Source organism: Aristolochia californica, unplaced genomic scaffold (assembly GCF_029961685.1).
Source record: "Aristolochia californica isolate CCGP_79_NKW_82.1479 unplaced genomic scaffold, dmAriCali1.0.hap1 SCAF_9, whole genome shotgun sequence".
In the NCBI taxonomy this organism is placed as follows: Eukaryota; Viridiplantae; Streptophyta; class Magnoliopsida; order Piperales; family Aristolochiaceae; genus Aristolochia; species Aristolochia californica.
Genome location: NW_027182290.1, coordinates 27,916,343 through 27,938,078, shown reverse-complemented (window position 1 = coordinate 27,938,078; position 21,736 = coordinate 27,916,343). Strand labels below are relative to the sequence as shown.

Sequence of the window (21,736 nt, the reverse complement as noted above, 5' to 3'; positions counted from 1 at the left end):
ATAAATTAATACATTTATTTATTTATTATGTATTTTTTTATTTTGTATTAAAATAGTGAGTTTTAATGTTAAACTATATCTTATGTTATTACAAAATAATTTATTTATTTATTATATTCACTTATGTTATTTTTAACTTATTTATTTATTTTAAATAATTTATTCTAGTCACATATTATTGTTTTAATTTTATCATAAACTATAATTATTAAGTAATATAATAAAGTTTTTAATTAATTAAAATATTAATATATTCTAATACTACACATTGAATCACTTATAAGTATAATAATCAATATTTATTTTGGTTAATTATCTGTTTAGGTATATATTCTATTTTCTAGTACACTTGAACTCGTCTACACTATCACCCCAAAGATGAGTTAAAATTGAATCAATTAATTTATGTTCAATTCAATTTTTCACTCAACTCCCCTCAGTTATCCATGAAGCGTATGCCGGACCGTCTTAAAACCTCTGTTGATTGTGCTTCTTTTCCTGTATCCCGCTGGTGATGTATTGGTCACATTCGCTCCTGAGGTGACGAATATTGTGATTGAAATGGACGAAACGGAAGTCGAACTCAGGAACAGGGTTACTCTCCCTCGAGTATTCCAGATAGTGAGCACGGTCCTCCCCCAACGAGACGTAGTGACGCTGCTGCTGGTTAGCCCTTGGTGCTGCCGCACTTTGGCCTCTGATGCGTCTCTTTGGCAGGTTTCTTTTGTTTCCCATTTCTCCCGAATTGCTAAATTCGCACTTAAACGCTCATCATACTTATTAATTTTCCAAGTCTTGTAGACTCATGGAATGCTTGTATAATCAAATCTCTTAAGTAACGATCCAGGCTTCTCAAGGATGGCGCGGTAGAACTTCGCCGCTCTTTCAGTGCACTACTTTCAAATTTTTTTCCTCTTGTGTTAGTTATTTGGGTTTGTTTCCATGAGGACCTCTTCACTGCTTGTCCTTGTTTCAACTTGCTATGAAGATTCAAAAATCACTTTCTTCTGGTTATATCTCTTGCTCTGGTAGGTGGCACCAATACATGGCAAGTTTCGAGTTCACAATTTTGTGCAACTGCCATGGCATGTCACAGTGTCTTGATTGCAGTGCGGAAAATGTGCTAAAAGGGAGTGCATTTTTCCTTTTCTTTTATGTGTATTAATCATAAAGAAAAACGATAATATGCTCTATGTACCAGACCGAATCATATAGCTCATTTTGCCTGACTTCTTATGTTCAAATACAATGTTTCTTCACACATATTGTTTACAAGTTATATTTGTTGACTTTGTAGGTCCTTGATCTGCATGAAATGAATAAAGCTGGCGAGCGACTTACAGCTGCCCTTGCACTGGTTAGTTTGTTTGCATCTTTTGAGCTACTGTGCTAAAATGTGTTAGATCTAATAAATTTTACTGGAAATGTTGGTACATTTTAATCTTTATTTCAGCAACATGATATGCTTTCTCCCTGACTTTTATGGAGGCTAACCATCACATAATCGATTCAATTTATGTTCGAAAATGAAAAGCATGTCTGGTCTTCTGTTCCTCTTTTATTTCCTCTTCTACTTCTTTTTCACTCTTTTTCATACGAATTCCTATTTACACTAGAAATTATTTTCCTAATTATGCACTATTAAGTCAGCAAAGGATAGACAGATAAATTAGTTTCATACTGAAAAGGGACAATTTCAATATACTCTCTGAGCTAAACTTTGATAAATAGATCAGCAAAAGGGTGAGAAAAGTAAAGGCTTGAATTAGGATTCTTCCACTTTGATGATAAAAGAGGTTGTACAGTCCTGAGGAGTTCACTGACCTGTTCTAAATAGGCATAGGTAATGGTATAAGTTCAAAAAAGAAAAAGAAAGTTAGTGGTAATATTTCATCTGTTGGTAAAGGCTCATAAGAAGGTTCATAAAAGGCACTTTTGGGAGCTTAAAAGTTGCCCATTTTTCTTGAAGTATATATAACTATACTGTGCACAGTTCTTATGTATTTATTCTTCAAAACAGTATGTATATTTTATTTCTTGTAGATGCTTATGCTTGAGCTGTCAGAAAAAAAAAAACGACTTATATTGTTCATGAAGTGGAAAGGATTGTCAACCAAAAACCCGAGTTAATGAGGTGTAGAACTCCATATTTGTACCTATAGTGAAAAGCTTTGAAGTCCTGCTGATAGAGCAGCTAGATTAACGCTGAATCTTCCTCTAGTGAATCAATCCACATGAATAGTTGAACTACATCCTCTGCACATTAAATTGTTCAATCTGCATCTTTCTGTTATTATAATCTTGATTTCTGGAGTACAGATATTAATTCCTTGAAGAGTAACTCCTTTCTGTGTGATTTTTATACATTGCAGTCCAGATACCACCATGTTAAGCAGATAAACCTTGAATTTGCACAAGATGTTGAAGACAAACATCTTAGTCTCCTAACAAGCAAGGTGACCTATTAAACTTTAGCATTCAGCTTCCTTTCAGTCCTGGCTTACCTGTTTACAGAAAGTAACATAGCTATTTTTCTAACCTTTATATTTCCAATTAATGGTCTTTCTTTTGCATGTATCTCTTGCTTCTCATCTTGCCTTGGGTTACTCCCCATGATTGATGTATAGTGAGGAGATAACTGGCCGAAAAAGGATTTGATGTGGCATGATCTTGCTTCCATAGAGAAGAAGAAAACGAGGGCTACCTTCAGTCCTCTCTCTCTCTCCTGCATACGCATGCCACTCTTTGTACATACCATTTTAAGACCAAACAAAGGGGACCATGTGATGGGTTTTCATGACTGAGATTGCTGTTAGCATGAAGTATGAAGGTACAAGAGGAATCTCAAGGGCCTGAATGGTGGAGTAAATTTACTCTGTCTATTTATTACATGAAGTATGAAGGTACAAGAGGAATCTCAAGGGCCTGAATGGTCGAGTAAATTTACTCTGTCTATTTATTACGTAAGGGCCCCATCTTTTTAGAAATAAAAATTCAGAGCAAATAAGAAGGTGGTCACACCAATCACTAAACATGTCATTTCAGCTTGCCTTCTATCAATATTTAAAAGTGGGAGGTGTGGCTGTTTGAAGTAAATCTTGTTGAATTTATGAAAAAGGGAAGTACTTCATTGATTTGTTCGAATTTGAGTACAATGAGCCTCTATTTATAATGGTGAAATAAGTAGAATTTAATTACAATTAAACTACCCTTGTCGTAGTTACACCCCAAGTTAAACGCTAAAAGATAAGTCCTAGAATAACTGAACATAAATAGAAGACTAACATAACTAAAAATCAGGAGCGACAATGCGAAACAAAGGTGACAATGCGATAGGAGGAGACGAAAGTGATAAGGAGCGACGACACGAGGATACGATAGGAGGCGATACGGAGCGTCGAAGCGATGATGCGAGATGCAGCGATAAGAATCGATGAAACGATAAGGAAAGTGCCGATGGGATAAACAATGCACGGGAAAATAATATATCGAAGCATCACGGCGAAAACAAGTGAGATTTTACGAATGTGTCGGCGAAAAGCAATGGGAATCGTAGAGTCGATCGGTATGAAGGTCTACGAAGCGAACCTCGAGAACTCATCTTGGGGCTTCCCTCTCCCCCCTCTCACATCTCGAAGAATCCAGACCTCTCATAAGCTCGCCCCCTCCCACTGTAGAATTTAGGATCTCATGAAAGGAACTTTAGATCAACAAGAAAGAAGGAGAAGAAGAAGAGAGAAGGAGAAAAGAAGAAGAAGAACGTGGAAGAAGAGAGTTTGGATTAAGGGAGAAGAGGGTCGCGTCAAAAAGAAAAATGAGGGCTGGACGAATTTGTGGAAAGAGAGGAGAGTGCTTCAATGTCCTACCTCTTAGCCAATACCTTTATTTATAGTTTTACAATACCCGTAGGGCTACAACTTGATAAAACAAAAGACATAAAAGGAACACATATTTATACTTCTATGCCATCTTTATGGAAAATACCATATTTTACACATATGCCACTCCTTTGATGTGTGGGCTTCTTATCTTGAGCTCGTGGGCTTGAGCTCATCTTCCAACACCCACAACGTCCCCAAAAGCCTTCGGTGGACGCCGGGTCGACGGAGAAGACGCACTAGTGCATTGCAGCGAAGGCTTCCAGATCGACAAAATCGTCTGATGAAGAAGGTTGGCAAACTGTAGTAAGCCGCACATCAAGAAGGAGAATCAGACTGGACAACCCAGAGGATCTTCACTTCCGAAGTGGCTCTGGAGCTATCTCTCTTCAAAAGATGACATACCGCTTTGGCTCCTCCTTGAAAATCGTCTCTCGAGCAGGAGTGAAGCGATCCTTAATCTCCCTCCCAATCGAGGTTGTCGAAGCTTTCAACTTCGTATTGGAAAAGGTTTTGGAGGGGAAGATCGGTCGAAGCTTCGGCTGCTGCCTCTTCACCCGGGATCTAGAGTTCTAGATCCACACCTAGTTCCATGGGGGAAAGCTCGAATGTTGGATTTCCCAGAGGCGAGCAAATAAAATCATAGACATGATTTTTATACAGCAGAACCCTAACTCGGGATTGGGCTGGAGATAGTTCATGTCTGCGATATTCCACCTCTTTCAGTGTCAAACGCCAGAAAAGCCACCCACTGCCTACCAGAAAAAAACCCTACCTTGTCGCCTCCTGTCTCCGCCCTTGAGAAAAACACAGAAATCCCAAAATTCACCACTGGAAACCCCCCTACTAGACCTCTCACTTAGAAAACCTTGATACAACTCTCAAAGGAAACTACCCCTCCTCCCACTCCCCACCCCCAAAAAATAGACACCCATGAGAGCTATCTTTCTCTCATCCTCCCCGAACAGACCCTAGAAGAGGGTAGGAAAAGGTTATCTTCTGCTGCAATTGTAGCTGTTGCGAATGATTGCAACTCAATCATGTCCATCGGAGCTTGGACTGGGAAAATCCAATGGCCAGCGAGGGCCACCCACATCCACAATTTACTCTGGATGATAGCCTTCAATTCCCCAGAAGACAGAGAGGCGTTCCTCAGAAACAAAAATGAAGAAGGATCCTCCATTACAGGCAAATGGCCTTGGGATTCCGGCTTATCCTGGACCGGACAAAGAGTAACGGTGCACGGCATACCTGCGGAACTCCGATGTAAGCAAACGATCAAAAGCATAGCCAATTTCTTCGGTGAACTCATATGGGCTAAGGACAATCCTCAGGAATTACTCTGGGAGAATTTCTACATTAGACCAAAATCTCCGGTAAGAGGACTTAAACCCGTTGAGCTTTTTCTGGTGACTTTTCCCTTTGGATCTCACTGGAATTCGATGACCTGTGCTGCCCCCTCCCTCCCATGGATCCCGACTCGCGAGCTCTGGACTCGCAGTTGACTCACCAAAATCCCCAATCGAATACTGAGTCACACCAGAGCTACTCTAACCCATTGATATGGCCTGAGTTCACTAGTCCAACTCAAGCCAACTCGGTCTCCCTACCCGGAATCATCTCGAAACAAAATTCAAATTTCAATATCACCACTTGCATCACACAACCCATCACCTCACCGCCTGTTCCAGAACCCGAGAATACTCCACCTCACGCTCTACAAATCCCAAAATTCCTCTTTGTCACTGCATGTCCCAGAACCCGAGAACCCTCCACCTCACGCTACCCCCACTCCTCTCTACAAATCCAAAAATTCTTCTCTGTCAGAAACTTCCAACTCACGCCTCCTATCCCCTCCACATCACCTCATATCTCCCTCCCAAAATCCTTCTCTGTCAAAAGCTTCCAACTCACGCCTCCTATCCCCTCCACATCACTTCATATCTCCTTCCCTGATCTCCTCTGGAACCAAGTACCACCCTCATCCCTACTCCCACGACACCTGGAATGCCCAAATCATTGTCCCTCCCCAATCTTGAACTTCTGCTCCTAGAGCCCATAACTCTGGTCCCGAACGTCATTCATCTACCACATCCTCCATCATCGAGCACCTTCGCCCTCCCCCATCTTATCAACCACTCCATTCCCGAACATCGCCTCCATCTACCTCTACAACCATGTTAGTCTGACACTGACTCTTCCTACCTCGCCTGCAATCTTCCAACCCTAAACCCAAAAACCCCCCTAAACACTCTAAACCCATCCCGCCACCCCCTAAACACTTTGGTCCCGAACGTCATTCATCCACCACATCCTCCATCCTCGAGCATCTTCACCCTCCCCCATCTTATCAGCCACACCTTATTCGATGCAGATTTTACCTATCCTGACAAATCCCTCCAAACAAATGATTCTTCCCCCCCCCCCCTGCGGGAACCCAATGGTATCCTGATCATGATGAAAATATTTCTCCAGAACCCATTCCCCCCCTTCCCGAAGTTTCACCTTCTATTAAAGGAAATCCCCCCACCCAAATCAACTCACCACCTCCCACATCCAATTCCATTTTCCTTTTCCACACTCCACTAGGAACAATGAACCCCAACTCCTCAAACAATTCATAAACCCCTACCACTCGCTATGGAAACAATAATATCTCTCCCATCACCTATTCTAGGCGCAGGCCCAAGCAAAAAAAGCCGCCCGCAGCCCCCATCAAAACTTACTCCTGAAGGAAAACTCACAACAAATCCAAGGACCCTACTCCAGAATCCAGCAACCCTCAACAGGAACCACCCTCCACCCCCTTCCTCCCTTGCTCGGAATACCTCAATGACTACCCTCACCTCACCCGGGAGGAGCGATGTAAAAACATGCAAACATGGATTATGAAACATTCGGCTGACAACCTCCCCTCATAGACTCGAGAAGATGATGGAGTATTGCTGGGACTTCTCCAAATATTACAATGGCCTCTTTTGCTACACGGACGAGGATATTCACAGGATCTCCTGGCCATGATAGTCTTATCCTGGAACGTCCGTGGAATCAACTCGTCCTCCGAGCGAGACCTTATCAAAGATGCCCTTTTTGAATGTAAGCCTGATATAGTTGTATTTACAGAAACTAAACTACAATCTTTTGACCACTCTGTTGTGCGCAGTATCTGGTTTAATACTGACCCTAAGTGGGTAGTAATTGAAGCTATTGGGCACTCTGGAGGCATTCATGTCATCTGGAACCACATTCCTCGCTCTACTAATCACCTAGCAGACTCTCAGGCTAAGACGGGTGTATCTCTCTAACACTTTGTTGTGGAGTCAGGCCCCCAAAGCTAGGTTTGTATTTCCCCTTTTGTTATCAATATACACACTTTCATAAAAAAAAAAAAAGTTACATAAACCCTACTTTATGTCCTTCTAATTTTATCCATTAAACTTAAATTTAGATTGAAGTTTTCTTAGTCATTGCTGAAATCTGTTATTCAGATTGTACTCTAGCGGAAGCATTCAACTTGTTATTCCTTGAATCTAAACAATTGTGCTGTGTGAATTAGTATTAGAGCTAAGGTTGGCATTTTGGGTTAAATTCAAGGCATCCGTCATATAAGTCCAAGAATTGCTGATTTCATTCTTGCACAGTAAATGTGGAGGCCATTCAGAATACAATCACTTGTGAGGAGTTCTAAAAATCTCAAGAGGAGTTATGAGTGGAGATAGGCAACAAGTTTGATTTAATTCTTTAACAATTTTCAAAGGTTGAAGAAGCTGAAAGTTCTCAAGTTAGAGATAAATTTGTTGAGTTAGTAATTTCACAGCCATTTGATCCAAGCCACCCGTCACCCATGAAAGGCTCACGTCCAAGTAAGTTGTTTTATGAGCAAAATCATGGTGATAATTTTGCTGAAACAAGATAAATACCAAATGGGATTCTGGTTTTGAAGAAGTGATTTCTGAATTTAATGTTGGACAAGAAGTAGATGGTTATCTAGATTGGACATATCTTTATCGATATGTTCAAAATCAAGAAGTTTTGGCCTGAAGTTAGTTTCCCTGATTGCAAGTAGATGGCTGGGACATGTTACTGCTTGGTGGCAGGCCTTCACCATACATCGAAAAAAACTTTCTAAGCAGTTCGGATATGGGAACACTTGAAGGAGCTTATTAATGAGGAGTTTTTTCCTTTCACTTATCGGCAAATATTGAAGTGAGAGAACGACATTACCTCTAACCCGGTCTTTCATGAGAGTTGGCGTCAACCTCGGAGTACCTATGAAACTCCACTGTGATAGTCAAATTACGATCGACATTACCTCTAACCCAGTCTTTCATGAGAAAACTAAGCATATTGAAGTGAACTGTCACTTTGTTAGAAAAAAGCTGCAAACAAGAATATATGTCTTACACATGTTTCTTCTCAGAGTCAAGTTGCTGATATATTCACAAAACCGGTTAGCTAAAATGTTCTCTCCACTACCTACACCAAGCTGGGCATATATGATGTCTTCTCACCACCAGCTTGATGTATTCTTGACCACTATAAATAAAGCTCGAGGGGGAGGATTAGGTGATTCATCACAACTCTAATTTCCCCTCCTCCTCTATGTGCTCCCTCTCCTTTCTTCTCTAGCCGTCCTCTCCTCTTCCTTCCTTCTTCTTCTTTCTTCTCTCCTTCTTCCTCCTCTCCTTTCCTTTATCACACATGACCTTAAAGTTCAGAGATGATGGAGTTCTGAAAACAATAATATATAATTTGATGGCATGAGTTGTTCGAAGATTGAAGCTTCTTGCTACTGCTCCTAACATTCGTGTTGCCTGACCTTTGCGGCTTCACAGGCTGATTTCTCCTTGTAGAAAAATAGGATTGATGACATTCTTTTTGCGTTGAAAAGTAGACTCAAAATCCTATTCAGAAATATATAATTTGTAACATAAACATTACAAGATGATGTTGCCAAATCAAGAAAAGTGCGCTCTAATATTTCTCTGTTATGAACCACAAATTGTGAAAGGATAGAGGAAGAGAAACGAAGAGAGAAGACGAGAGAAGAGGAGGTTAGGGTTTGGACAAGTTGGAGAAGAGAGGAGAGTGATAGAGAAGATAGAGGAAGAGAATTAGGTTTTTGTCAGCATTGCACACATCCTTAAGCCTTTCATTAAATAAAAGATTACATAGAGTTTGAATAGGAAAAGGAAACTAACTTATCCTAAGCTAACTTAGATATTAACTTGTAAATTAATTTGTCATCAACCTGACTTCTAAAAATAGAAACTCCTAGACTAAGTTAGACGCCAACTTTCTTCTAAATTCAGGCATCAATATAAGTTTATTTTACCCTTCCACTAAAAGCCCATTACCCTTTACCTTCTTATCCCCTACATTATTTGGATCCTGACATTTAGCATTTCATTATGAGCCCGAATTCTAGAAAAGATAGTGGAAGAGAGAAAACGAGAAGAAATGATTAAAGATGATTAGGGTTTGGATGAGTTGGAGAAGAGAGTAGATAGATAGAAAAGAGAAAGGAAGAGAATTTAGAAAGGAAGAGAATGGTTCCCCTTTGTGCTGTAATTGCTGAACCCAAAATCTCCTAACCGGCGTGACCGAAGGCTCAATTCGCCGACGTTTCTTCCACTGGCGATTTCCCTTTCGCCGCACCTAACTTTCCTCCCTCAGAGCTCCTGAGTAGCTCGTGAATTGCTCACATATCAGTTCTCAATTCTTCCATTCCTTCTTTCAGTCCCGAAACTTCCTTCTCGATAGACTCCATCCTTTTGTCCATCTTCGATTTCACCATGCCCAATTTCGTCTCGCCTTGATACCAGTTGATGGAAAACCAGAGAAGAGAGAGTGATTACCTGAGACTTTTGAGGGTCCCGACCTCCCAAATTCCAAATTCTTCTCTGTTGTCCCCTTTCCTCCAATTCCTTTATTCCTTGGTTCCCTCACTATTGTCCGGCCTCGACTAACTGTCCTGGGAAGGACAGTCGGCTTGTGCTGCTGCCTTCCCTTCTAGCTTTCCTACAATTGCCTATTTTTCTCCTCAAATTCCTTTTCTGCCCCTGCCCCTTCTCTCATATACTCAGTAACTTAAGGGTCTATCATTGACCTTCAGATTTCAATCCAGTACCATATATGGAGAGAATAATAACCATATACACATCCGTGGGCTCAATTAGGAAGCAATACAGCCACAATCTACCTCAAAACACGACAGATTCAAGAAAGATACAAACCTGATAAATTTGTAGGGGCATAGAATACCCAATAGGGCAATTACACAACCCTAGAAGGGGCATTACACATTATTAGTTGTTTACACAACACATGGAGTCATGAACTCATAGGTTCAGGCACATAGGTAAAGGAAAAAATTGACCTTGAGAGTCAATCAGCAGAAGAGATGAAAAGTTTTTTCTTTTTGAGTAGTTGCAGACACCAGAGAGAAGGAAAGGCCAGATCTGGAACCCCTTTCTGGACCTAAAGTTTTGATTACCATGTAGAATTCCAGAGCAAAGAAGTTGGAGAAGAAGAGACAGAGATCAAACAAAGATAGGAAGTAAGTAAGCTGCATCAAAAACAACAACTGCGTTATTAGAAAATAAGATTACAGCATGCATGAGCACAAGGCAAACCTGGCATGGAAACTCTCAGCGCCTAATAAAATCTAATTCTTCGTGTGGACGACCATCAGGGAACAGATCCTCACCTCTGACAACCTCCATAAAAGAGGTTACACCGCCCCCGATCGCACTTGTCCCCTTTGTGGTCTGTGTGATGAGACAATCCAGCATGTTCTCTTACATTGCGACTTTTCATGGCAAGTCTGGATGAAGATATTTCAGAAGATTGGTCTTCAAATGGGGCTACATCAGGACCTTTTTGGCACCTTTGAGATGGTTATGGGGATACACCTTCCTAAGCTGGGCAAGATAATTCTCTTGGCATGCCTTGCGCATGTCCCATGGTATATATGGCTAGAGTGAAACAACCGGAGATTCAACTCCAAGGCTAGCAACCCGGATAATGTAGCTTCTCAAGCAGTGGGCCTTATCTCTAGCTAGCTACATTCTAGGAAGGAGTTTGCTTCTCTATCAGGCGTCTCCCTTCGAGAAAATTGGGGTTTGATAGCGCACATGGCGGGCCCCGTAGGAATCCGGTTATGGCTACTTGGGATCCTCCCCCCCCTTACGACTGCATCAAACTCAATTTTGATGGCAGTGCTGTAGGCTGTCCTGGGCCGACTGAAGCTGGTGGTATTTTTAGAGACAGCAGTGGAGACCCTATTCTATCCTATGCAGGGCCGGTGGGTATTGCTGATTCAAATATTGCTGAAGTGAGTGTTCTTCTGTTCGGCCTTCAAATCTTTAAAGAGCGGCTTCATGGCAAGCTGGTTATTGAAGGCGATTCAAAGACTGTCATCAGCTGGTGTTCAAAAGAAAGCTCCCCTCCTTGGCGCCACTGGCCAATCTCTGATTGTATTGCTGACATTGTGTCATCCATTCATTGTAATTGGAACTTCGTTCCTAGATCAACCAATTCTTTGGCTGATAAATTGGCAAAATTCGGAACCTCCCAGCAATCTCTCATTGTTTGGGAAGGCTTCCCCTCGTGTAATCTGCTTGTTTGAGTTCTCTTAATAAAATTCAGAGTGATTTAAAAAAAAAAAAAAAAACCAGCAACTGCGTTAGAGGTCAAAGTCTACCTTGAAACCTTATATTAATTACTCAAGTAAACATTACAAAGAATGACTAAAATGCCCCTCCAGGCCGGTATACACTTATGTGTCAATACCAGAGAAGAAGAAAAAAATAATAAAATACACTTATACTCTACTACTCCCTGACTCTTATGTAACCTAGAGGGACAAACTACATGTTTAGAATGAATAAAATATCCTCAACTTCAACAATGATCTTGTATAACTGACCTGCATTGCTGTTTGGTGCTTTATTTTCTTGCTCTTGTAGACATTAAATTCTGGATTCCCATTTGAGGAAAGGTTTAGGTCACCTAATAAATGTATGGTTGTTTTGATATGTTTTTACTTGGTTGTGTTCGATTGGTTCCAAAAATAATTTATTTTATTTTTATTATTTAACAGCATCTACAAAAAGTTATTGCATGAGCAGGTGAATGTGTATTCGTAAGTCTTGATAGGCGATATGATAAATGCAGCTAATCTTGGATACCTGTTTTCTACTGATGGGTGCACTTTCCCCTTTTTTGTTCTCTTGATAATATTTCATTTCTAGTGCTGGTGTTGGTTGGCAGTGTATGGAGTCGCTTCAGGACTTAGAAGCCCTAAATCTTAATGGGTGCCAAAAAATATCTGATCATGGAATTGCTGCTGTTACTATTGCTTGCCCGAATCTAAAGTCTTTCTCCATATATTGGAATGTGAGGTATTCCACTGATCTGTGCTCTTTCTGCTGATAGCATGTGATACTTTATAGAGGCCTGGAAATAGTTACTCCTTTTACTGTTTGTGGGTGTGAGTTCAGGGTAACAGATTTGGCCATAAAGCATTTGGTGAACAACTGCAGGAAGATAACTAACTTGAACTTGAGTGGGTGTAAGGTACTATGTTGAATTATGTGATGCATACTGTGTAATAATTCAGAGGCTAGCTCACATCTGCAGGAAATTGTAACCAAAAATCTAAAATAAGTAATAAAAATCTGGGGGATTGTAGTTTTGTCTTCTTCCTCTTCAGTTTCTATATATTTTCTGCATAGCAGATTCTCTAGCCAGAATCGGAGCTTCTCTCACTCATCTTGTTGAGAGCAGTTCTTACCCTTTGGAAACCGGTGGATTTGTTGATGCTGTCTTGGAGATCAGTTTTTGCTGTATTTTTTAATCTTTTTACTTTAATATTGTAATTTTTGTGCTTATCTTGCAGTTTGTTATTTGTTTCTTGCAATATTTTTAGTTGTTGTTAGCAAGCGGATGTGTTGGTCTTTTGGCCTCTTTGTCTTAAGGCTCTCTTCTTTCTTCTTCTTCTTTTGATGGAACCCTCTTCTTGTTCTTGTTCTTGTTCTTCTTTTTCTTTCCCTTTTCGCCCTCTCCTTTTAACGATATTCTTATTGTTTTCAAAAAAAAGGTTGTTGCTCTATTTTTCTCAAGAAAAATAATTAAAAAGGTAGATGCTTTGTTCTAAATTTTTTTTTTTGAATATGTATATGCGATGGTGCCATTTGCAGGGTATATCAGACCAAAGTTTGCATTTGCTTTCAGATAATTACAAGGAGTTGGAAACACTGAATTTGACCAGGTACTCTATTTAGTTCTAGGTTTTGATGTAATAAACTGGCACATAATAGGTCTAAACAAGAATAAGCCTTCCTTCTTTCTTGATTACCCTTTTAAAGAACTTTGGATTCCTGTTACTGCGAGAATGCAGAAGAGGTTAGCTTCCTGGAAGGGCAAGCTTGTTACTCTTGTTGGCAAATCTGCTCTGATAAAAGTAACTGTTGAAAAATACTGTAGAAGGGTAGTTTGGTAATTTCTCACCATCTGCACCTCCTAGGAATAGTCTTATCTTATTCAGTATATTTGATAGTTTATGTAGTTCAATTTTTATGTAATTTGGAGGTGTAATGTAGCAGATATAAGGGTTTAAGTGAGTTTAAGTGGTTGCTTTATTGTTCTTGTACATGTTTTAAGCTAAATAAAAAAAGATTAGGGGTTGACCAGAACCCTAATGATGAGAGTTTTGATCTCTCTCTTGCTGCTGTCTCCCTACTCTCCCTTTCTCTCTTCTCTCCTTCTTCCTCTCTCAAAAGTATGGATGCACGGGTATTGTTATTTGTGTATTTTCTACTCCTTTTGGGCATTGTGAGTCTAAGGAGCTTGTCTGTACTCTCCTTTGTAGTTTTAGAATTTTTTTGTAGTTCTTTTAGGTGCTTTAGAAATGGAGAGTGATTCAGCAATGATTATTAGTTGGTATCATGCTAATGGGCATTCACATTGGTGTTTATTACATTTTGTGGTGAGATTCACGGCATAGCTAGTTGTTATCAGATCTCTTGGTTGCATACCCCATGAAGTGTTAACTCCATGGCAGACCAGCTAGCCCGTGCTGGGTTACTCAGTAGGATTTGGTTGTGGGAGATTTGTTTCCACTAATTGATCTCACATGATATATTTTATTCTATTTTTACTTTCCTTTTCTTTTTGTAGGTAGGCTGTCTAGCCTTTTGTGTATTCTTCTCTTGCTTTAAAGAAATTCTCAATGTTTTCACAAAAGTGAACTGGTAAAGTGTCTAATTATAAATTAATAGTGGATGTTTAAGTTAGGTAGGAATTTGGGAATAGCGATATAGAGTAAAGTTATAGCTTCTTTATTTTTGTTCTTTCTTTATAAATTTGTAAAGTTGGGTCCAAGGCCCATCCCAAAATGACTAGCCAACTTAGGAAACCTCTTTCCCAGCTAATAAACTCAAGATTTTTGTACTCACTAATCCTTATGGGACTATTCATTATCACCCCCCTTCAGTGTAGGCCCCCTTTTGTAGCTCTATAAGTGGATAGTTTAGGTGTAGACCCTCTTTTGTGGCTCTACAAGTGGATAATTTAGGTGTAGGCCCTCTTTTGTGGCTCTACAAGTAGATAGTTTTTGTGTAGGTCTTTTTTTTGTGGCCCTACAAGTGAATTGTTTAGGTGTTGGCCCACATGTGAGGACCTGCGCTGATACCATGTAAAATTGGGTCCAAGGCCCATCCCAAAATGACTACCCAACTTAGGAAACCTCTTTTCCAGCTAATAAATTCAAGAGCTTTGTACTCACTAATCTATGTGGGACTATTCTTTAATAAAATTAACTTTAAAGACTTGGTTTTCTATGAACAAAGCATATATTGTAATTGTGTGGTTGAGGGCTTTCTTAATGTGAGGTCTTGGTTTCAAAGTAACATGTATGTGTGACGCCAATATCCAAGTTAAACAAATGTTTTCTATCTTTTCTTCAATCCAAAATTAAGACAGCTGCTAATCTCAAGTCAGCACTAGGTTTCTTTGCTGTGGTTTGAGAAGTTGTACTGATTTGGAAAGTATAAAGCATACAAAGCCACATATTTGAATAACTATGGTTGATTCTTGTGCAAATTTATAAGTCTTAATTTAGTTTTTTTTTCTTCAATGATGGGGATGCCTTGCCCTTAATCTTGAACTTTCGTCCTCCAATGTTTATTAGGTGCATCAAACTAACTGATGACGGACTGCAACAGATAACACTGAAATGTTCCTCCTTGCAAAGCTTAAATCTTTATGCTCTCCCAAGGTTTGCTATTGAAAATTCTTGATTTGATTGTGGTAGTGAGTTGAAGCGTGCATGATGTTGTTCTTAGTTTTTTATAAAATAGAAGATTGAAAAATAAAAAGCAAAAGAAACCTCTCATTTGGCCTTTTTGCTGAATTAGATGAATCCAATTGCCAAAACTGATCATTTGTCAAGCAGCTTTACAGAAAACTCTTACAGGAAGATTTCATTACTACCTAATCTGAGATTCCTTGATCTGTGTGGTTCTCAGGTAAATAATCTTCTTCGGAATTGTTGAAGAGAGTTTGCCTTATTAAAAAATAGATACTAATGTTAGTGAATGTATTCCAGAATTTATCAGATGAAGGTCTTACAAGCATAGCTAAATGCAGGAAACTGGTCTCCCTAAATCTCACATGGTATGTAACTGATGTATTGACTTATGATTGTCTCCTTCTTGTACCCATGAATCAACTTTTCCACAACAGAGAGCAAAACAATTATATCTGTTTCTTTTTGGTACTGGCATATTTTTTATAGAAAATAAGATCCTTGCTGATGTGTGGCTTTTTTTTTACTTCTTGCAATACACCTTTTCACCCATATCCTTACTCTATTACTCAACTGTGTTATTTTTTGCCAGCAAGGTGGTTTAGGCCCTAAACTAGTGTAACTAATGTTTGTAATATTGCAGTTGTAGATATAGGGTAAGATAGAGAGAGAAGAAAGAAATAAACTAAGAGAGAAAGAGGAAGAGTGAAAGAGAGTTGCTGCAGAAAGGAGAGAGCTGCAATTGGGGTCCGGTTCGGTCCCTCTTCCCTTTGTTGGAATTTTGCGGTCGAGTACAGATGAGTTTGGGTTAAGAAGTTAATTTCTGTATTTCTGTAGTTAAAATGACTATTTTGCCTGTGTTTTAAGTGAGTTATTGAAGGGTATATAAATGACTTTTTTGCGTCTGTTTTAAGTGAGTTATTGAAAGGTATATTTGCCTCTGTAAATATGACATAAACAAAAGGATCAGGATCAAGGGGAATTTTCTCTTGTTCCCTTTCTACTTTCTCTTACAGACTCTCGCACAATCTCTCTCTCTCTAAATTCTCTGCTCCTCTCTCCTCTTAATCTCTCTTTTTCTATTGATTTTCTCTTAATTTAAAGTCCTTATAACAAAGCCCTGAATGTGTAAAATGGTATTAGAGTAGTGCTTTTGGGTCTCTAAGTTGCTGCTCAAGCTATTTTTCTTTTCGAAAGTTGCCTGCAGCAGCCGTGTAGGGTCTATTTGTGTCGAAGATTGAATTTTTCTTCATAAAGGTGAGTGCTTTTCTTCCCTTCTCTAGTTTATTTGCTGCCAAACAGCATTAGGGGGATACATTTTGCCCTACAACTCACTGTTTCCTGTTTTTGGGCATTTTTTATAACTGCACAGGTGTAGATCCTGACTTGGCCTTGCACAGATTGGGAATTCTTCTTTCAATTGCATAATTTTGTTTCAATTTGATCGCTTTTCCTTATTTTTTAGTATTCCTTACAGTTTGCACAAGTTGAACATTCTTTTTCTCTGTGAAGATTTGGGATTTTTGTTTAATTGCCCTAATTTGATAAAGTTGCGGCTGGTCTCGTGTCTTTAAACTCTCTGAATCTGAAAGAATCCTTTTTTGACCTAATTTCCCTATTCTCTTCACATTGAAGAAATTTTTTGTTTCTTTTGTCTCTAATTATGATTCCTATTGTATGAGTGAAGTGCTATGGCGGACCAGTCTAGTGTCCTAGACAAATCCTTGACATAAGTTAAGTTTGAACTCTTGAAATTGCAGTTGTACCCCTTAAAAAAGTATTACTCGTTGTCTTGCATTGGTTCAATCTGTCAAACAGTTCTTCATAACACATGACTTACATGAACACATCATCAAGCCTCCTCCTACTATTGATCTTGCAATTCCTCATAAATTTTACAGATCTCAAAGATGCAAAATAGAAAAACCTGTTGCAAGAAGACACTTTAGTTGTCAGTTGGATGACCAATAGTATGGATGAAGTGATAGTAATTCATTAGAGGTGCAGTTATGCAGGGGAAGGTGGTAACACCTTATGGAAAGTCTTCAGACCAGTTGGGAGATATATTTACCAAGCCTTTGGGGAGACGTGAACATGTATCCTTTAGTTTATTAGATGGGAAAGAGGTTTCCTAAGTTAGTTAGTCATTTTTGGGATGGGCCTTGGACCCAACTTAACAGATAGCTTAAGATACTATTTGATATACTTAAATAGATGTCTACAAGCAAATAGGGGAGGATCTTCAAGCTCATTATACCTGCTTTTGGGGTTTACTTTAAGCATGGACACTAGTCCAGGCCTATTCTCCGGATGTTGTTGTTCTTCAAGATCAACAAAGGGCAGCCAGGCCTTGGTGGCTACCCTCTTCTTACCTAGTATAACACTGAAGATTTTTCAGCTAAGAAAATTGTGGAGATAAAGAAGACAAAAGGAGAACCATTATTGTTGGAAGTTGGATAGAGAAAAGGAGGGAAGGGAGGAATAATTGGTGTGGAATCTTGAGAGTGAGGAGATGCCTTCACCCCACGTTCAGCCTTTCTTTATATAACTAAAACTCTTTATACAAGTACAACTCAACCCATTAGGCAAGAAGAAAGGACTTGCAATGCAAAGACCAAAAAAGAAAGTTTCCTAGAAAAGCTACATAAATGAAAAATACAACACTCTATTCACACTTCCTGCAAACCTAGAGCCTTTATATCAAATATGCTCACTTTGTTACAAAGACATTCAACTAATTTCTTGCGTAAAGTTTTAGTAAAAATGTCACCTAGTTCTTCTATAGATCAGACACGAGGAGTGATGATCTTCTCTCTCATAATTGCATCTCAAATGAAGTGTGTTTCATCTTGTTGTGGGAAATTGGCTTTCTTGCAATTTGAATTGCAGTTTGATTGTCATAGGCTGAGCAATTGCACACCCAAATTCTCTAAGAAATTTAATCCACATCATTTCACTAGCAATGTGCAGCATTGTTTTGTATGCTGCTTCAGCGTTAGATCTAGCTACAACAATTTACTTTTTACTCTTTCATGTCGCAAGCTTCCCTCTTATAAATGTGCAATACCTACTAATGGATCATTTATCACTTCGAGATCCTACATAATCAACATTTAAAACTCGGTAATGTTGAGATTTCAACTGTTTTTGTACAAAACACCTTTTCTTTTGGTGCCTTTTAGATATTTCAAATTCCAGTGGATAGCTTAAATATGAACCTTTTGTGGTTTTTCATAAACTGACTTACTACACTACCAAAAAACATGATGTTTGGTCTAGTAAAAGTAACATGAATCAGTTTGCCTAGGATGTCTTATCTTTCGACAGTGGTCCCAAATAATCATACAGAGTTAAATTTACATCCGTAGTTGTATCAGTAGGTTTCTCACCAAGAAGACCAGATTCGGAGAGCAAATCAGTTATATAGTTCCGTTGGGATAATACAACACCTGCCTTACTCCTTACCATTAACTTCAAAAAAATAATTGAGCTGTGCCATGGCCGTAGTTTGTAAGTAATGCTTGAGTGCCTTCATATCCTCAATGCCTTGAATATGACCCTTAAAAAAAAATTATATCATCTATGTTAAAATACAAGTTCAGGGGTATTTTGGTCATTTCTTATATTTTCAATATTACATTTTTCTCTTATAGTATGGCTATTAGATAGAGAATGTCTTATTTTATCTCTAGCTAAATTTTCATTCAATTTAGACATGTATTTTAGGAGATGTAATTTTGAGTATTGAGGGGCATTTTTGTCCTATTGTAAAATTTCACTTAAACCCTGATTATAAAGAAGAAAGAAGGGTCTTTCTGGCTCGGTTTCCAAGGCAGCAAAGCTGCCTCTCTTCCAGAAATCCATTTTCTCTTCTATTTTCTCCCCAAATCACCTATTTTTCATGGTATTAGAGCAATAACGCAAGTCTTGGGCAAGTTTCTTTGGATTTTGTGGATCTTCTCTCCATTTTTGGCAATCTCCTTGAAGGTTTTCCCCACATTTCTAGACTGGTAGGGTAAAAATTTTCATTTTTTCCCTTTTTCTGCCTATCTTAGCCTATTGGCTAATGATTGTTGCTTCTATTTGACTGAATGTTGGGATTTAGAAGTATTTAATGATCCCAATTTGAGAAAATTTCTCAAATCTGCCTGCATCGTCAACCTAATGCTTGCGGCATCATCCATATAGCCTACGCCATCTTGATTTCTTGCAATTAGGTCACTCTTTCATTGATTTATGGTCTCAATTGCTGGAATTGATTACTATTGGTTCTAAATTGAATGAATTGGGTGCTGCATTGCCCTAATTGAATTCGGTGTGGGGCCCACTTGATTACGCAAATATTGAAATTTGGGGAAAGTGCTTCCCTTTGGTTAATTGACACTCTAGTGTACTGAATTGTGGTGTTTGGTGATATTTAATGCCTGATTCCAGCACACGGGTTGCTGTCCAAAGGACTATTCAGAGCTCAGATGTGAAATTGTCTTAGTCTATTCAGATAACTACGATCCGGTTGAATGGATCGAATTATGTAAACTGGTCTAGATCAGTTTTGATGTATTTGAGGGCCAGAAGAATGGTAAAATATATAAATGATGATCCCCCGGTACCTGTTACTGAAGATTGGGTGGCAGAAGATAATTTAGTAATGATCTGGTTGGTCAATAGTATAGAATCCAGATTTAGTGATCAGATTTTGAGTTACAATACTGCCAAGGCAATGTGGACTACATTGGCTTCCATTTTGTCTCAAGAAAGTAATTTATCAAGGATCTATGAGTTATATGTGAAGTTCTTTAGTATGAAGCGTGGAGGTAGATTAGTGACAGATTATTTCACTGAGATGAGGGGAGTACTACAAGAGATTAGTACATTCCATCCTTTTACTACGAATGTTGAAGACATCCGTAAGAATGAAAATCAGATTCAAGTAGCCCGGTTTTTGGATGCTTTGGGGCATGAGTATGATGCTATTGGAGCCCAATTGTTGGTTAATGAGGATGTGACCACTCTTGAGCAAGCTTTTAACAGAGTTGTTCGAGCTGAAGGTGCAGTTGTAAATAAGAATGAGTCAGGTGGAGCCCTCTTAGAAGCAACTGCTCTTAACCTTCAATCTTCTACTGGTAAGCCCAACGGTCAATTTCATGGTGGTAATAATAGAGGTAGAGGTCACTCTTACACAACCCGTGGTCGTGGCCAAAATGATCGGGGTGATCGAAAATGTATTTATTGTGGTAGGACTAGTCATATTTCTGAGAAATGTTGGGACAAATTTGGTAAACCTACCTGGGCCAATTCTATAGTCACAGATAAGGACGCCTCCTCACACACTAGATTGTATGAGGAAATTCAGCAGTTATTACAGCGACTGGGTGAACTGACTGCTTCATCTACTGCTTCGCAGACTACTAAGATTCCTTCTTCTTCCTCAACGAGTGCCACAATGGTTAGTACAGGTATGAATGCACTAAATGTGTCTCATTCCCCCTCTTGGATCATTGATTCAGAAGCCTCTACACACATGTCAGGTATGCCCTCTCTATTTTAGTCTATTAGTCCATCTCATTCATATCGTCGAGTTACTTTAGTTGATGGATTCACCTATCCCATTCAGGGGGAGGGTATAGTTCGCACTACTCCACACATATCCTTAGATTCTGTTTTATTTGTACCAAAGTTTCCAGTTAATCTCTTGTCTGTGAGTCATATAACTAAATTCTTAAACTGTTTAGTAACCTTTTATCCTACTACTTGTGTTTTTCAGGACTTGCATACGAAGAGGACGATTGGTTCAGGACATGAGAAGGGAGGACTTTACATGCTGGATGATGTATCCGTTTCTCGAGTTGTAGCTCTCACTACTATAGATTCTTCTTACTTGTGGTATCTACGCTTGGGACATCCCTCACCAACTAAGTTGTGTCAGTCTTTTCCTTCTCTGCCAGCCGATATTGCATTTGATTGCGAATCCTGTCAGTTGGGAAAGCATCGTCGCTCCAGTTTCCCAATTAGTTCTAGTCAAAGCACCAAGTTGTTTGAATTAGTCCACTCTGATGTATGGGTTCCATGTAGGGTTCCTAGCCCATTTGATTTTAAGTATTTGGTGTCATTCATTGATGATTTCAGTAGAGTCACTTGGGTGTATCTCCTACGGGAGAAGTCCGAAGTATTTGATGTATTCTTCAAATTTTTCAATGAAATAAAAACTCAATTTGGTGCATGTGTTCATGTACTTCGTACTGACAATGGTTTGGAATATCTTAACCATAAATTTTCAGTATTTTGTGATTCTCATGGTATTATCCATCAAACATCCTGCCCTTATACACCACAACAAAATGGGGTGGCTGAACGTAAAAATAGACATCTCCTTGAGGTTACAAGGACACTATTATTGCATATGAATGTTCCTAAATATTTTTGGGGAGATGTAGTTTTAACTTCGTGCTACATGGTTAATGGTATGCCCTCAACTGTTTTGAGTGGTCAACTTCCACTTTAGGTTTTAAAACCCAATTGTAAATTGTTTGGTGTGGTTCCTCGTATT

At 39.1% G+C, this 21,736-nt stretch overlaps 1 protein-coding gene across 2 annotated transcripts in view; it reads left to right on the top strand.

Moving 5' to 3' along the window:
* Positions 1–479: 479 nt before the first annotated feature.
* LOC137941525 (F-box protein At3g58530) overlaps positions 480–21,736 on the top strand; it is a 32,952-nt gene continuing 11,695 nt past the window's right edge. The window contains exons 1-9 of one of the 2 annotated variants that reach the window (XM_068786977.1): positions 480–717; positions 1,298–1,357; positions 2,373–2,456; positions 12,153–12,283; positions 12,383–12,458; positions 13,082–13,152; positions 15,073–15,159; positions 15,337–15,409; positions 15,490–15,557. In XM_068786977.1, the coding sequence (XP_068643078.1) occupies positions 562–717; positions 1,298–1,357; positions 2,373–2,456; positions 12,153–12,283; positions 12,383–12,458; positions 13,082–13,152; positions 15,073–15,159; positions 15,337–15,409; positions 15,490–15,557 (806 nt within the window). In that variant the 5' untranslated portion in view covers positions 480–561. Of the gene's footprint in view, positions 718–807; positions 867–1,297; positions 1,358–2,372; positions 2,457–12,152; positions 12,284–12,382; positions 12,459–13,081; positions 13,153–15,072; positions 15,160–15,336; positions 15,410–15,489; positions 15,558–21,736 lie in introns of those variants that run through there. The other variant, XM_068786978.1, reaches the window with a different exon arrangement.